Source organism: Nematostella vectensis, chromosome 6 (assembly GCF_932526225.1).
Source record: "Nematostella vectensis chromosome 6, jaNemVect1.1, whole genome shotgun sequence".
Lineage (NCBI taxonomy): Eukaryota > Metazoa > Cnidaria > Anthozoa > Actiniaria > Edwardsiidae > Nematostella > Nematostella vectensis.
In genome coordinates, this window is record NC_064039.1 from 1,943,451 (window position 1) to 1,961,968 (window position 18,518).

The following is an 18,518-nucleotide window of genomic DNA, read 5'->3' on the forward strand; positions in this document are numbered from 1 at the left end:
TGAAGCTGGTAAAATAAAAATAATAACATAAGTGTTACTCCTGGGTACCAGAGGCTCCAAGCTTCACTACCAAAAAGCAGCAAACCAGCGACAAAGCAAAGCAGTTTGCTCTTAGACTCTGGTACCCAGGGTGCATAAGTTCTTGATCGTCTAATCAATTTCTAGGGTGCACTGTATGTATGTAAATGGGAGTGCGGAACTGATAATTGAGACGTGTATAATAAACATTCAAATGTAGGAAATGGCAAGGAAAGCACCACTAGTCCAATAAGATCATGCCAGTCAAGCAGGTCTTGATAGCACCTTTGTTTGTTTTGAGAGAAATTCTCTTGATAGGTTATTGACAGCCAAACTGGGAGGCCTTGGAAGATGTAAGGAGGCCTAGTTTTATGACAATACACATCAATTCATTCATATTTATTTATTCGAAACTATTATTTTCATCAAAATTACATCCTTCTTTTGATCATATTTTAAATGCTTTTTTTAAGTACTAAAAATATATGGCAATTGAAATATATTTGTTTTTTCTTACCAAGAGTAACTAGAGAGTATTTAATTAACACTGTCTTAACGTTCAACCAATAGTTCAGAATTATTCCTATAGGTGATCATATAGTGACTGCACATGAAAATATTTCCTGTTTTATCTTTTTTTAATAGAGTCATGAAGTCCTATTTATTAGGTCTGCTATGCCTTAGGGTGTCTATTCACAGGACATCATTTATGAATTGAAAACATCAAGAAATGGGGCAATAGGGTTCTGGAAAACCTAAAACATCTAGTATTAAGGGTAAAAAGTTCAGCTACTCCTATTATGTCATCAGCCTACCAGTGTTTGTTTATGTGGTTAATCAAGGTACATCATGACGCATTCATGCATGGTGAGCTACATCAACGTTTTAACGTTTAATTTTCTCAATTTTTAAATTTTTAAACGTCCTCTAAACTGCTCATAGGAGTAGTATTGACAATCATGAGAAGTGTGCAATAAAGTTTCAAGATTCGCTGTTAAAGCCTACCCTAATAATATGCATGCGGCTTGCAAGGGGAGTTCCTTAAAACTCAGATAAATTTATCTACTGATAGGAGTTATTCGTAGTTTAAATTATTTTCATAGTGGTGGATAGGTATCCAACCAATAAAAATTTGTTCCTGAAAGCATAGTTATCCCTTGGATAACAAAACTGGTTTAATTATGCAAACTTTCTATACTTTTATGTAACACCCTATCCTTAAGTGCTGTAGCAGGACTCGAATTATTGGGTGGGTGGCACATTACAGAAACATTAAGAAAATATTTTGGGCCACAGCCACGCCCCCTTCAGTTCATTTCCTTATAGTTTTAGAAAATATTCGGGGGGGGGGGCACATACTCCCAGTGGCCCACCCCCTGTAACTCTCTACCACCGCCACAGGCTATCTAGAATATTTTTGTGCTGATATGGTATTCAGAGGAGCGGAGTCACTGGTTTCGTCCTCAAAGTCATCATCCGGTATATTGTCATTCCCAGGCTGGTCTGTGCTCAAGGTTTGTAGGGGCGGAACATGGTGTCTCCGCAAGTAGATTTCCCGGGCCGCCTGTGTAAGTATCAGAACAATAAAAAAAGGATGTTATGGGGAGATTTATGGGGAGATTATTTCTCCTTTTTTAGATGACTATTATAAACTACAAAAAACACCCTTGAAGACGCAAGCCAAGTAAAGTGGAACTTGGAAATATCCTCCAAAAAGACGGCGCGCAAGGGTTCACGGACAGTGAGAAGCAAGACAATGCAAAGCAATGCATGTTGGACCGTCACAAGAGCTCCGTGGTCCTTTGCACGCCGCGTGTTTTTTTTTTTTTTTTTTTTAACAGAGGCGATGCTGGGGACGAGAAAAATACCCTCCCAGAATTCCAGATCCTGAGAAATCTGAGCACCAATTAGATCCTTATTAGGGGAGTCATACATCCGAGTGTAATATAATTTATGCGTTTTCCCCACATTGCACTTTTCAATCGAAGACCGAGGGGGGTTGAGCCCTTTGAACCCTCCTTCTAGATACGCTACTGTCATGGAGCGAATACATAGAAACAGAAATTGCTACAAGACTAACGGGGGTTTCAGTGGATTGCTTAGCACGTGAGGAAGGCGATGCGTGACACAAAGAGCGGCCCCTTGTCTTTTTTATGTACGAGTTGCCGAGGTCGAATTATCCAGCTGGTCAAACACTGCTTTACCTCGATCACAGTCGGCGGGGCCTCGTCCGACCCGCGCGCAGACTCCTGGGATAGAAACGCGGTCGAGCGGTAATGATACCGCTGGATGTACAGATAGAAGGCGCAGGTAAGAAACGGTAATGGTAGAACAAGAAACGGAATGATGACAATTTTTTTGAGGCCAAAGTACCCAACCATGAGGAAGTGGAATAGGAGAAGACTCGCGATCATCCTTAAAGAATAAAAACAAACATCAATAGTATAACTCATCGTTATTAAACTTGCAAGCGCATTGCCTGTTTTTCTAAGTCTTGCTAGCTGTCGTCGATAAAATTTGTTTGTCCACTTACTACTTATAAAAGAGTTGTGATAGTTGAAAGAAGGTGCTGGGGTTTCTTAGGTTTTTTACTTGCAGAAAAAGCTGACAGTACTTAGGTTTCTTAGAGACAAAAGCCTTCATTGAAGAGGTCCGTTTACAAGAGAGTGGATTTCTTTAGGAAAATTGATTTTGTTACAAGTGGATGAAAATGGTGCAACATCGTTTGAATTTGTGGAACATCTATGAAATTTTGCATAGTGATAGAGAATCGTGCACTGAACAATTCTCAATATGGACCCCCCCCCCAAAAAAAAAGTGAACTTATAATTTAAACTTTACAAAAATTAATTATCCGTGACCCCTCAATAAAACCGATACATTTCAAGCTATGGTCAAGAAACTTTACCGAGTGATGGATATTAACATAATTTACGTTTTCATGAAAAAGTAAACCACTCAGCTTTGGAACTTACAGTTTAAGAGATTGAATAAATCATTTTTTTTATCGGCGTTTAAATCAATTCTATTTGGTGCAAAATCTTTAAACTCAAAATTGTAGAACTTCACAATATGACTTCATTAACGATATGGAACCACGTCCAGAGGAGCAGAGCACTTTAGTTCTACAGTAATTCTACCTGAAGTATTTAAGAAAATGACAGTTTGAGGCCTACAGGTAAAACTGTAGACATACCTTTTTGTGAGTATATATATATAGATATATATATATAGATAATCCATCACTGGGCCAAGTTTCAAAAGATGTTCCACAAAATCTGAAGGATCCGCCACATCTCGTTCACGATTTCCCTGAACTAAGATAGTTTTATCTGTTGTCCTTTCTTTCTTATACAGAATACATTCATATAACGGACCTCCATTAAGTAAACCTTGTATAAAACGGACACTCTTTGAAGTCCAACGGTTATCATACTAGGTAAGATACTAACTTTGAGAATACGACCGGCCAGAGCTGTCCACCTGAGTTATAGGTGGGCACGTAAACACAGACGATTTGATAGGTCCACACACAGTAGCTCAGCGTGAAATAGAGAACAACGAATGGCGCGACAAGGGGGGCGAGGACCGAGAAACAGATGCCGATCGTGAACACGTGCAGATTCTCCGAGCTCTGTAAAAATAAAACGACATCGAAAACAAAAACATTAACACATTACATCTAAAACAGACAACCCCAAACATGCAAAGCACTGCGCTCTTTATCCTTCTTTGGCCACTCCCCTTAAGACACCCACCCAAACACTGTCTATATAGGTGGCCAAAGCTCTTTTTTGTCTTGGTTTGATAACACGCTTGCGACAAAAAATGTTGCTTTGTTTTGTGCCGTACATCGGATAACTGGACGTTAATCCTTTAACCCATGAGACTAATTCTTTTACCATGGAACTTATCTTTTTACCATTTGACTAATCCTTTTACCTTGGAACTTATCTTTTTACTATGTGACTAATCCGTTTAACATGTAACTAATCCGTTTTCCATGTGACTAATTCATTTACCATGTGACTAATCCGTTTACCATGTGACTAATTCATTTACCATGTGACTAATCCGTTTACCATGTGACTAATTCATTTACCATGTGACTAATCCGTTTACCATGTAACTAATCCGTTTTCCGTGTGACTAATTCATTTACCATGTGACTAATCCGTTGACCATGTGACTAATCCGTTTACCATGTAACTAATCCGTTTACCATGTGACTAATCGGTTTTCCATGTAACCAATTCGTTTATCATGTAACTAATCCGTTTTCCATGTGACTAATTCATTTACCATGTGACTAATCCGTTTACCATGTGACGAATTCATTTACCATGCGCCAGTACCGGTCAGCGGTACTTAGTTATGTTACGTTCACCAAATCCTGCCTCGTCTCCGCCATCTTGTTTTGCTGTGTTACGATACTGGCTTTGGTTCTCTGTTGATTAAAGCGTTTCCAAGTTGTGTCCTAGTTTGTGGTCTTATTCAACTGGCGTGGTGGCAGCTGGATTTCGTCCCTTCGTCTCTTTCGCCAAAAAAAATCACAGAATAGAACAGCAAACGCCGCTGTGACAGCACAACTTATTTACCGAAGAAATGGCTGCTACTCACAGAGCACCAAAACAATGGAGCCTATCTAAAACCGAAACTATCACCAGTTTTGAAAACTGGAAGCAAAACCTGATGTATACGCTGTCTCTCGATACAAATTTCTCAACTTATCTTGCCGATGGAGCTACATGGAAAAAGAAAACAAAGACCGAACCTCTCCGTGGCTATACCGATGATGATGAAACCGTTCAGCAATCAAAACGCCTCACTGCCCAACAGAAGGTGAACTTTTTAGAACTTATGCTAGGACAAATCGCAAACTACTGTCCTATTATTTCGAGAAACACTTTAGTTAAGAACTCTACATCTCTAGAGTTTATCTGGCAGGCGATCCGACAACATTTTGGATTTCAAGTAACTGGTGCACACTTCATAGATTTCGTCGACATCCATCTAGAGCCCGACGAGCGCCCGGAAGACCTGTTTCAAAGACTTATGGCTTTCGCCGAGGATTCCCTCCTCAAACCCAATAACCTAACTCACCATGGCGAACAAGTAACAGAAGAAGAGGAACTTTCCCCAACACTAGAAAACCTCATAGTGTTGACTTGGCTGAGGCTTATTCACCCATCACTACCTCGCCTTGTTAAGCAACGGTACGGGACAGAGCTACGTTCTAGGACTCTCGCATCGATCAAACCAGAAATCTCTCAGGCATTGAGCTCCCTGCTAGAGGAAATTCGCACGTCCGATGATGCAAAGATCCTTCGCTCAGCCGTCAGCAACACTTATCAGTGGAAACCTGCCACAAGCCACAACAATCAGTGGAAACCGGCACCAAATAGCAAGACCACATCAAGAAAGCCCCGCTCCTCGAAGGTATGCCCACTCTGCAGTCAGGCTAATCGGTCGGATACTCATCACTTCCTAAGCGAATGCAAATTTCTCCCAGATAGCGATCGGCGCTATATGATTAAAGCAAGACAAATCGCTGACATCTTCGACCACAATGACTCTGAGTTAGAGACACACGCCCAAATGCCCTCGACTGAGTCCATCGACCCCCCTGCACACACTGCCCATGACGCGGTCGTCCTCAGAATACAGACCCGCCAGTCACCATATCTAGACGTCTTCTACAATCACCATACCGTACGAATGACCGTCGACAGCGGTGCCACAGGCAACATGATAAGACTCTCCACCGCGACACGCCTCGGTTGCAATATTACAACCAGCTCTCAGTCCGTAAGCCAGGCCGACGGCTCATCCCAGTTACGTGTTGTTGGTGAAACGCGCCTTTCTTTCACCCGGGCAGATAAGTCTTTCTCATTTGAAGGTCTCGTTGTGGAAAACCTAGACGTAGAAGTGTTAGCCGGCACGCCCTTTATGGAGAAAAATGACATTGCGGTCCGACCTGCAAAAGGGCAGATTATCCTTGGAGACAACACCATCTACACTTATGGAGCCCACCACTCCACCCTCACCTCGACCACGGCACGCCTTGTAACCGTCCTCCGTGCACCACCACGCAACGCAACAGTCTGGCCAGGCGAGTTTCTTGAAATCACACTACCGGACGACACACCCACTGATGCCGAGTATGCACTTGAACCTCGTACCGACGCGCCGAGCGCTCGTAGAGTAAAACCATCTGCTGTCTGGCCTCCCCCTGGCATCGTTACCAGCATAGCCGGAAGAATACGTATTCCCAACCTTACATCGGAGCCACACTCACTCAAACGTAACGAGCACTTCTGTCAAGTCCGCCAACTTTTCAAACCATCGAACGTCACAACGACCAGCCCAGCCCGTGCGTTCCCTTCTACAGACACCCTTCATTCAGCAAACGTTTCTCTAGATCCTGACAGTTTGCTACCATCAGATATCAAAGCCAAGTTCAAAGCCCTCCACCATGAATACGACCAGGTGTTTGACGCTAATATCGAAGGCTACAACGGCCACGTAGGCCCCTTCGAAGCCAGAGTCAACATGGGGCCTGTTGAACCCCCCCAACGGAAAGGGCGCCTTCCCCAATATGCACGTGAAAAACTTCTCGAGTTACAAGATAAATTTGATGAACTGGAGAATCAGGGGGTCTTTAAACGCCCAGAAGACGTAGGCATCTCCGTGGAATATCTAAATCCATCATTTCTAGTCCGCAAGCCGAATGGAGGTTCACGCCTTGTAACAGCCTTTGCTGATGTTGGAAGATACAGCAAACCTCAACCGTCGTTAATGCCAAACGTCGATTCAACATTACGCCAAATCGCCCAATGGAATCACCTCATTGCGACTGACCTAACCAGTGCATTTTATCAGATCCCTCTGTCAAGAGACTCTCTGAAATACTGCGGAGTCGCAACTCCCTTTCGCGGCGTCAGAGTTTACACCCGTTGTGCAATGGGTATGCCTGGTTCTGAAACTGCGTTAGAAGAACTAATGTGCCGCGTCCTTGGAGATCTTCTTGCTGAAGGCGTTGTTGTCAAGCTTGCCGATGATCTCTACTGTGGAGGAAACACCCCACATGAACTCTTCAGCAACTGGAAAAGAACCCTCCAGGCTCTTCACGAATGCAATCTTCGCTTGTCTGCCTCCAAAACAATCATCAACCCCAAGACCACTACTATTCTTGGATGGATCTGGAGTGCAGGCACCTTGAAGGCTAGCCCCCACCGAGTTGCTACGCTAGCCCAATGTCCAATCCCAACTACCGTTGGTCGCATGCGTTCTTTTATTGGCGCATACAAGGTACTTTCACGAGTTGTACCACAGTGCTCCACATTTCTATCACCCCTCGACGAAATTGTCGCTGGCCGGGAGTCACGAGATACTATTGAGTGGACTGACAATCTACATACGGCTTTCTATAATGCCCAGAAGGCCCTCTCTTCCACCCGCGTCATCACCCTGCCAAGACCTGAGGATTTCCTATGGATTGTCACGGATGGCGCCCTGCGTGACCCAGGAATCGGCGCCACACTTTACATCACACGTAACGGCAACCTACACCTCGCTGGGTTCTACAGCGCCAAGCTAAAAGGTTCACAGTCGTCTTGGTTGCCCTGCGAAGTTGAGGCACTGTCTATAGCCTCTGCTACCAGACATTTCAGCCCCTACTTAATACAATCTCATCACCGAGCGTCCATCTTGACTGACAGCAAACCCTGCGTACAGGCGTACGAGAAATTATGCCGCGGCGAGTTTTCCGCAAGCCCACGAATTTCGACCTTCCTCTCTGCAGTCAGTCAGTACCAAGCCACAGTCAGACACGTATCAGGGTCCTCCATTCTCCCCTCAGATTTCGCAAGTCGAAACGCTCCACCGTGCGAAGATGAAGCCTGTCAGATCTGTTCCTTTGTCAAACAGCTCGGGGACTCTGTTGTCAGGCGCTCATCAATTCAGGACGTCATTGATGGCAACGAGCGGCTCCCTTTCACTAGCCGATCAGCTTGGCTCGCGATTCAGTCCGAGTGTCCTGACTTACGTCGAACTCACTCCCACCTCAAACAGGGCACCCGACCTTCGAAAAAGGTAACAAACATCAAAGACGTCAAACGATATCTTGGTGTCGCCACCATCGCCAAGGATGGCTTACTCGTCGTAAAACGTGAAACACCCTTATCGCCCAGCCGTGAGTGCATCATTGTTCCACGTCGCGTTCTTGACGGCGTACTCACAGCTCTACATATTCAGCTATGTCACCCGTCAACTCACCAACTCAAGATGGCCACCAAGCGCTATCTGTTCGCCCTTGATCTTGAGAAGGCCATCGTTCGCGTGTCTCAAGCTTGCCACCATTGCGCTTCTCTCCGTACAAGCAGCAAAGCACGTATAGAACAGTCGTCTTGCGACCCGCCCGACGCCATTGGAGTTTCTTTCGCAGCAGACGTCATACGTCGGTCACGCCAGTTTATCCTGATTGTACGAGAGTGCGTGACTTCGTACACCACCAGCTTACTGTTAACCAATGAGCAACACTCTACCCTTCGCGATGCTCTCATTCGTCTTTGCGTGCAGATGCGTCCCCTCGACGGTCCCGTCGCCATCATTCGCACTGACCCAGCCCCAGGATTTCAAGCGCTAAAGGAAGACAAGCTCCTGCAACACCATCGATTAGTCCTCGAAATTGGACGCGCAAAGAACGTCAATAAGAACCCGGTAGCTGAAAAGGCAGTACAAGAGTTAGAACGTGAGATCCTACAGCTTGACCCACTAGGGGGCCCTGTCTCTGAAGTAGCACTTGCAGTCGCTACAGCTAATCTCAACGCCCGCATCCGATTACGTGGTCTGTCTGCGAGGGAAATGTGGACTCAGCGTGACCAGTTTTCCAACAGTCAACTCCCCTTCCAAGACCAAACCCTCATAGAGAAACAGCACGACCAGCGGAATTCTAACCACGCGTACAGCGAGAAATCTAAAGCGCCCACCGCAGACTTTCGCCCATCCACAGCAATCACTGTTGGCGACCTCATTTACCTGCATCCCGACAGGAACAAGACCCGAGGGCGAGATAGATATCTCGTCGTAGACACTGAAGGAGGCTTCTGTAATATCAGAAAGTTTATTGGCTCGCAGTTACGTTCTACGTCATACAGAGTAAAAAAAACAGATTGCTACAAGGTTCCATCTGAAGTACCGGACAAGACACCGACTGCAGCCTATGACTGTGACTCTTCCGCAGATGAAGATGACACTCCGGCCACCAAGAGGCTTCCGCCCCCAGCCCCACCAGATATACCGACAGCGATAACTGATCCACCTTCCCGGGATGTACCACCCCAAAGTGATGCCGACGCCTCTGAGACGAGAGCTATGGACTCCAGTCACTGTCCCTCCAATCTTCAAGATGATGACACATCCCCACCTAGGAGGTCTACCCGCGAGCGTCACCTTCCCTTACGTTATAGAGATGACGACTTTATCACTGACTTTAAATAGGGCTTAATGTATAAACTATGCTAGCAATTAGGCTTATTGTTATAGTCCTATCCTTTAATCAGTCCATCGTATTTACATTGTACGCCGTGAAAGACATTAGTTGTGTGATTTCTCTACAGTAGATAGTATAAGAGAGAAAGAAAGGAAGTCACGCCAGTACCGGTCAGCGGTACTTAGTTATGTTACGTTCACCAAATCCTGCCTCGTCTCCGCCATCTTGTTTTGCTGTGTTACGATACTGGCTTTGGTTCTCTGTTGATTAAAGCGTTTCCAAGTTGTGTCCTAGTTTGTGGTCTTATTCAACTGGCGATGTGACTAATCCGTTTACCATGTAACTAATCCGTTTTCCATGTGACTAATTCATTTACCACGTGACTAATCCGTTTACCATGTGACTAATCCGTTTACCATGTAACTAATCCGTTTACCATGTGACTAATCGGTTTTCCATGTAACCAATTCGTTTTCCATGTAACTAATCCGTTTCCAAGTAACTAATCCGTTTACCATGTGACTAACCTTGCCATCAAAGGACAGACGTTGAGGTAACCAATAGGTCTTCTCCTGCCTGGGTGTCATCGTCATACATCGCCTTATAACAACAAGGATCAAATGGAACCATCGTAGTAGCTCGAGCGAGAATCCCGTTAGACTCTTTAGAATGATGAATGTGATAAAGAAGGTGGACTGGGTCGGAAGAGTCTTTGCAAGGAATTGTGGGAGCATCTTAGGAGAGCCCATGATCTCTTCTAGCTTGGTCAGCGCCGAGCTAGCAATCGTCACGAACAGGAAGTTGTTGATTGTCTGAAAAAAACATGAGACTAGATTTAATACAAATATGGATGTAACCACACAGGCTTTATAAAAGCAATGGTTTTATTAGTTGCTAAAGACTAGGAAGTTGAAAGACCGAGACCGCGATTACAAGGTGTATATGGCTTCCCCTCTCTAACCAGAGGCCCTGAGTTGGAATCCAGGTCAGAATGAGTGGCTCTTAATTACAATACCATTTATATTTCTTTTGGAAAGAGAAGTTGGCTGCGTACCTTAAACATGTAAAGCCAGTTTAGCACCAGCTCATCCTCTTCTGACTTCGAGGCAAAACCTCCCTTCCTCGTGATATAGTGCATTATCTGTAAAAAAGTAATCTTGCGTTAACCGTCACCAATGAGACGTGATTGATTGTTTGCCGCATAGCCTCTGTTGAGTAGTTGTAGTTAAAGACAGTCGTCGTTCAACTTGCTTGCCTTGTTAACTTTTCTTTCTTTTCTTCCCCCTCTCCTCTCTCCCCGTCATTTTCTTCTCAAATTCACGAGCTATTACTGCACCCAGAAGGTGCAAAGAATAACATATATATATATATTATGTTTATTAATGTCAGTTCAGTTGTCAATGCGAGGGATATTCGGCGAGGTTTTGAGTTGGCGGAAATTTCAAGTATCTATCCCTTATCATACATACCTTTGGTAGAAACTTTACAAATATCGTCATGACGATGCTGGATAAGAATCCCTGGATGAACGCGCTCACTAGCGGGTGCGTGTTAACTGATAAGAAGAGAGTAACAGCAGTTTGTCGCCTTCATTTCAAAGGCTTGTCGCCACAGTACAGGCTGGCTCTAACTAAGATGCAAGCAAGTCAAACACAAACCCTAGTACAATACAATTGAGAACTGGTCAAACAAAATTGCAAATATCAAGCAAGTTGCGTTCTCTTGCGCTTATTGCCTCCTTTACTTGCGCTTTGCGCATGCTCACTAGTTAGATACATCACAAGAGTACACGCGTGAGGAGGGAGCCCTGCTATGCAAACTAGTATACAACCACAACTATACGACTTTCAAAACAAGCGAGCAATCCTTATCCTTATGGCGGCACACGAGCAGCGCAAAATGTTCAATAGCAAGCACGGCGGCATAATACTATTAGGTCATTCGGAGATATTAATATATTAAATTCCATTATTCTTGTTGCCCAATGTGAATAATAATACTACTTACGGTTCTGGAGAGCAGGGATAACTCTCTTTAGCTTATCAAAGGCGATGAGGGAGGAGACGAAACCAGTTGGTATGGTGTAGAAAAACATCAGGACAAAGACAACGGCCCAGGCGGTAGTCTGTCGGGTCATCCTGGTAAACATAATAGGGTGATTGAGATCCACGACGCCGGCAAGAGGACGCCGCCTCGCGCACGTTCGATTGCGCGCGCACGCAAATTTTTGCCGGCGTCCCGTCCTGAAGAGGACGTGAAAAAGCATGAAATGCCGTCCTGAACAGGACGCGACGCCGACAAGAAAAGCGTGCGCGCGCAATCAAACGTGCGCGAGGCGGCGTCTTCTTGCCGGCGTCGTGGATCTAAATCCCCCTAGTAGGGGCGCAGAGCCGTAGAAGGCCCATGTAAGATTGGGGACACAAAACAGAAACATGAAGAAAACATCGGGGGGGGGGGGGGGGGCACAGCCACGTCCCAACTGTTCATTTCCTTATTAGGGAAAATACTGGGAGGCACATTCTGCGGCCCTGGGGCTCTATACCCAAGAAATGCAACAGGGTCCTTCGATATTAGAAACGTTTATTAAACGTTTACAAAGAGGGGTTTGCAATGATGGATATCAAATTACCTGGAAACGAACCCTACGCTAAGACTGGTCCAGTTGACGTCATGTTTGTCCGGGGCTGGCTGTACGTTCATTAATCGGACAGAGTCGTCCCAAAGAACCTGGGCAGCCATGGATGCCACTCGCAAGCTCCGGAAAACTATGAAAGCGCTTGGTCTGAATGGACGATCACGTTCAATTTCTTCCTCCAACAAGCCGTGCAGTGTCTTCATAATAGATAAGCAAAAGCTCGGTCATTAGCGAGTAGGATGAATCTGAAGAGGCTTTAAGAAAATTTGCTATAGATTTACACAGGGGGAGGGAGGTGCTCGATCATAGGAATCATATGGAAAAAGCATAGAAGTTGAAGATTCCTTTATTACCCACTATTTGGCCTGTGTAAGCGCCTAATACACCTTCTTTTGCATAAAAATAGAAATTTAAAAATAGAATAGTCCGGTAACTAAACAGTAGTATACTAAAAGGCAGTTAAAAGATATGTTGGTCAGTAAAAGTTAAACTTGTGTCCACAAAATCGTGTTTGAAAAATCGAGAATAAATATGGCTAAATAAGAAACATCCGCGAGGACCCAGGGGGTCAGGACAAAGACAACGGGTTCGCGGAGATCGGGGCACACAGGGAGCGCGCGAGAAAGAAAGAGGAGTCTTTCACTCCTCTTCTCGCGTGCTCCCTGTGTGCCCGATCTCCGCGACGCCCTGTGTGCCCGAGGATGAATAAGAAAAATGTCTCCCAATAACTGGCAAAATGCGTTGCATCCACGAGTTCAAGTGTAAGGAAATAGCACATTCATTAGGTACCGAAAAACAATTTGGTTTATTTTTTACCGATCAAAACAAAAAGCTGATGAGCTCGTTACCTTAAGGTTGTTCTTGTGGAATATTATGGTGTCTGTTTTCTTGCCAAAGCACCGCACTCTGTGTTGTGGTCGTTTTCCGTTTGCTAAGAGTTTGAACTACAGTAGAATCAAGCAATCAATAGCTATAGCTATGAACTTTTTTGTATTCCATGTAATTATGATGAAGAGTTTCTCCCCCGACCAAATAATGGTCGGAGGAGAAGAGGGGAGTGGGGTAGATTGAGTTGAGTTTGGTGGTTTCTACAAATCTCATAAAAGCCATTAATTGTTAGCTTGGACTCCCTGTGGCCTGATGTGTGAGACCGAGGCCTTGATTCCCATGTTAAGTATTACTACCATATTAGCATGTAAATTTATAGCATTCCTAATGTAACCAGAAAAAATAGAAATCCCTACCTTTGCTTTCTCGAGGGCAAGAATGGATTTATCATGCTGGGCCACCAATGCATTCCAGTTTTTCAGGTTCTCCACCATAATCACTTGCACAACCTGGTAAAAAAGGATCACCAATTTTTATTTTATATTAATATGTACGGTGCGACCATGGCCTCCTTGATTGTTTTGAGGTTACCCATAAGGCATGCGAGAGACGCACCATCTGACTGACATGAGCTTAAAGCGCATTGTCCCCAAATTTTTTCTTTCGGTCGATTACGTAACAGTGTCCGATAATTTTTAATGGAAACGCTAAAAAATATTTTAAAATTGTAAAAGTAATGTGTTTATTAGAAGTTTCATTGAGGATAGGACTGATTATTTAGAGTTATGAAGCTTGTGCCAATCCAAACTTTGATTCTCGCATGCTTACTTTCAAAACTAACTGTCGCAATAACTTAGAAAAAAAAAAGACAGCCATTCTCTAACGTGCGTCAGCGTGCGCCTTGAAAATTGGGTTAAAACTTTTTGAAAGGCTCCTTAAACAACTACATAGAAATAAAATACGAAAAACCGCGCCAGATTTCAGGCAAAACGGCAATATCGCAAACTCTTACGCCCCCTCTTGCAGTACAATAGTAAAACAAATCCCCACGAGACGGTCGGGATAGTTACGGTCACGTGGTATTCCATACAGTCAATACTAGGAGACGTCCCGATACCTGTTCTGGGTACCACCCACCTGTCCGGGGAAAATCCCGTCCGCGTACTTCCTCAGAGTTTCCCTGTTTTTGAGCTGCGAAACAAATAACGAGTGGTTACGAGAAGATTTGACAAGCATAAATGTCATCGCAACAAGCTCTAGACAACCGACACCTTGCGTGACACCTGCCAGCACTATATACCCGGCCACTAAATACCCGGCAAATAAATTTGTATATAAAATAACCTGCTATCACGGGTCGCAATCAGTATTAAAATAATGGATATTAACAGGGGGAAAACAGCAGTTTTTTTTCGAAAACAAAAGAAATCGGAGTATCCCTGCGTTGATACTAGCCAGCTGTATTTGCTGCATACCAACCTTAGACGTTAGTCCCCTAAGCAACACGGCGTACTGATGAGGCAAACCTTTAGCAAGATGTTTCCGTCTGTAGACCAAGTAAACTTGCCATTCCTTGTATAAAAGATAGCAGATAATTAGCGTATAGGCCCACACCCCCACGAGGTGTGCCCACGCCTTGGTCGATTTCTCATGCATGTTCGACATCGTAAGTTTATCCAACCCCGAGAGGTGTAAACCACCGTGTAGATTAAGCGGTAGTAAAACTATGATTCCATACGGGAGAATGACGAGGGAAATCTTAAAGCATAACTTGATCAAACGAATATAAACAAGAGCATCGATTCCTATATCGTTAAAAATTGAGTCATCAGTAACGGTCATTGCAGGGAGAAGCCAACCGAATAGTGAGTCGGAGTATTTGACGAAAGTAGAGACGGGCTTGATCAGTAGTAATCGTGGCGAATATAGGCGCTGCATTCGGGGCCTTAGCAAGCAAAACAAGGCGAAGACAAGCAGAGTGAGGATGGCATTTAGAGTGAGTGATACGAGAAATACATCTGTGCTGTCCACTTGCACATTTCGGCTTGTGTTGTTGTTTGTAGTTGCACCGCTGTCGTTAGCAGCTCTCAAGGCTTTAATAAGGTCCTCGTATAAATTCCTCTTTGAAAAACCATAACTGTCATCCCCTCGGTCATCCATGTTTTCTTGTTCAAGAAGAGACGGATAGCAGTTTAAACCAGGTGAACCGCGCACAAGTTTATAGCTTATGACTTTTTCTCGAACAGCCTGTCCCTTGCTAGACTTTTATAGCATAATTTAAGTGTTTTGATACGCTTGTCCGATCGTGCGTGGAAGGATAGCGTCCAATAATTGCTCAACTGTGATTTAACCATTCTTTGTTTTTTTTAACTCTCTTCTTGTGATTCATCGTTCGGGACAAGCAACAAGTTATAATCGAATCAAAATTAAAATGATAACCAATAAGACGTAAATGAGGAGATCTGCTTATTCTTGTTAACGCAAAATTATTGAATGAATAAAACTGAAATGAGCGCTTAACATTTACATAAATTGACATGCATTTGACATGCATGAACAGCTGAAAGGCTCAAGTATCACCATCATTTACATCATTATACAACACGTAAGCCAGGGGGAGAGGGGACTATATCACCATATCATTATACAACACGTAAACCAGGGGGAGGGGGGACTATAGATAGATAGATAGATAGATAGATTTTATTCATGGCACCTTATAAAACATTTACATCGGTGTAAATCCACAAATAGTATGTTTTTCTTACTTTTCCTTTTGCATTTTTTTTCTTGTTTCGAATGATTAGGTGACGTCACCGTACGTCGTCATCAAGCTTCATATTTCTTGCCTTCATACATTCAAAAATATGTTTCGCTAAGCGCCGATTCACGTTTTCATTCCGGCTCAATCCCATAATTCTGACGAAGCTATTTTCTTTGTTGGCATGGTGTCTAACATTGATACCTGCATGCGTTTTAAGGAAATCCAGTAAATTATCCCGATCATCTTTATAGGCCGGACATTCTAACAGAAAATGCTCTTCATCCTCCACTTTACCTGTCTGGCATACTAAGCATTTTCTTTCGTTAGGTTTTTTATATGGCTTTTTATACCTTCCAGTTTCAATTGCTAGCTTATGATTGCTTAGCCTGAATTTAGTAAGGGCAATCCTATGGTCAATATTTTTTACGTCCGTTAGATAATCTTCTAAATTGTGGGACAGTTTAAACTTTCTGAGCGTACGCAATTTGTTATTTTGGGCTTGGTCTTTTCTGTTGTCATTTTGAATAGAGCTAAGCCATGTCTGTTGTTCAATGTCATAAAGCCTTTGTTGAAGAAAACTGTAAGTTGCTTCGGGAGTGTTTGTGTCAGTCAGCCAAATATCGCTACCACCCGCAAGGTCTAGTAGTTGTTTAATTTTTCTATGCCAAAAGTTCTTGTTTTCATAATTAGATATGGTAGCGAATGCTTTGCGGGAGAGTTTTTCGTTATTCCCATTGTTGTTTGAAAGTTTAAGCCAAAGTTTGATCGCTCTACACTTTGCTTTTGTTCTGAGAGGGAATCGTCCTAATTCAGCCCTACACGCGTTCGAGCTACAGTATCGGTTTACGCCGAGAAGCCATTTTAGAAACTTGGTGTGGACCATTTCTATTGGATCTTTTTCTAACTTTCCCTTGTAGTCCGCTCCACATATTTCGCTTCCATAAAGTAGGATTGGTTGTATCATTATCATTATACAACACGTAGAGCCAGGGGGGGGGGGGGGGAGAGGGGACTATATCATCATCATTATACAACAAGTAAACCAGGGGGAGGGGGACTATATCATTATCATTATACAACACGTAAAGCCAGGGGGGAGAGGGGACTATATCATCATCATTATACAACACGTAAACCAGGGGGAGCGGGGGACTATATCATCATCATTATACAACACGTAAACCAGGGGGAGGGGGGAATATATCACCATCATTATACAACACATAAACCAGGGGAGGGGGGACTATATCACCATCATTATACAACACGTAAACCAGGGGGAGGGGGGAATATATCACCATCATTATACAACACATAAACCAGGGGAGGGGAGACTATATCACCATCATTATACAACACGTAAACCAGGGGAGGGGGGGACTATATCACCATCATTATACAACACGTAAACCAGGGGAGGGGGACTATATCACCATTATTATACAAAAGGAAAAGCAAACGGGGAGGGGGACTATATCATCATCATTATACAACACGTAAACCAGGGGGAGGGGGGACTATATCATTATCATTATACAACACGTAAAGCCAGGGGGAGAGGGGACTATATCACCATATCATTATACAACACGTAAAACAGGGGGAGGGGGGACTATATCATTATCATTATACAACACGTAAAGCCAGGGGGAGAGGGGACTATATCACCATATCATTATACAACACGTAAAACAGGGGGAGGGGGGACTATATCATTATCATTATACAACACGTAAAGCCAGGGGGGGGGAGAGGGGACTATATCATCATCATTATACAACACGTAAAGCCAGGGGGGGAGAGGGGACTATATCACCATATCATTATACAACACGTAAACCAGGGGGAGGGGGGACTATATCATCATCATTATACAACACGTAAACCAGGCGGAGGGGGGACTATATCATCATTATACAACACGTAAACCAGGGGGAGGGGGGAATATATCACCATCATTATACAACACATAAACCAGGGGGAGGGGGGAATATATCACCATCATTATACAACACATAAACCAGGGGAGGGGAGACTATATCACCATCATTATACAACACGTAAACCAGGGGAGGGGGGACTATATCACCATCATTATACAACACGTAAACCAGGGGAGGGGGGACTATATCATCATCATTATACAACACGTAAACCAGGGGGAGGGGGGACTATATCATCATCATTATACAACACGTAAACCAGGGGGAGGGGGGACTATATCATTATCATTATACAACACGTAAACCAGGGGGAGGGGGGACTATATCATTATCATTATACAACACATAAACCAGGGGAGGGGGGGACTATATCACCATTATTATACAAAAGGAAAAGCAAACAGGGAGGGGAGGGGGACTATATCACCATCATTATACAAAAGGAAAAGCAAAGGGGGGGGGGAGGGGACTATATCATCATCAAAACACAATAGGGAAAGCCATTGTAGGGAGGGTGATTAAAACAAGGACCCGCCCTATTAAACGGCTTAGCTACGCTAAGTAGGCTGAATAAAATTCAAATTTCAAGATGACAACAAGCTGTGACGTTGCATGCGTAGCGAGACTTTTTAGTTGTGTTATCGTCCATAATTTGATTTTATTTGTTTTTTTTTTTTAGTTCATATTCCTGCTCTTTTGATTGGTAATCCATTGTTAGTACCGAAGACAAAATAAACCGAGGAAACGAGAAGAAAAGCGCTACAAAAGTTGAATTTTGGTTTCACTCCTCGTAGGCAAACAAGACACTCTTGGCTGAACTCCGCACCACTCGGCAGT

At 43.8% G+C, this 18,518-nt stretch overlaps 1 protein-coding gene across 1 annotated transcript; it reads right to left on the reverse strand.

Moving 5' to 3' along the window:
- Positions 1–406: 406 nt before the first annotated feature.
- On the reverse strand, positions 407–15,397 carry LOC5505381 (CSC1-like protein HYP1). The gene is made up of 12 exons (XM_048728852.1): positions 14,454–15,397; positions 14,112–14,165; positions 13,391–13,483; positions 12,995–13,090; positions 12,141–12,343; positions 11,519–11,649; positions 10,981–11,066; positions 10,566–10,652; positions 10,039–10,323; positions 3,471–3,652; positions 2,223–2,433; positions 407–1,582 (listed from the first exon to the last, which is right to left on the reverse strand). Exons 1-12 carry the CDS (start codon positions 15,132–15,134, stop codon positions 1,421–1,423), a joined length of 2,271 nt encoding a protein of 756 aa, XP_048584809.1. The 5' UTR covers positions 15,135–15,397; the 3' UTR covers positions 407–1,420.
- Positions 15,398–18,518: the final 3,121 nt, after the last annotated feature.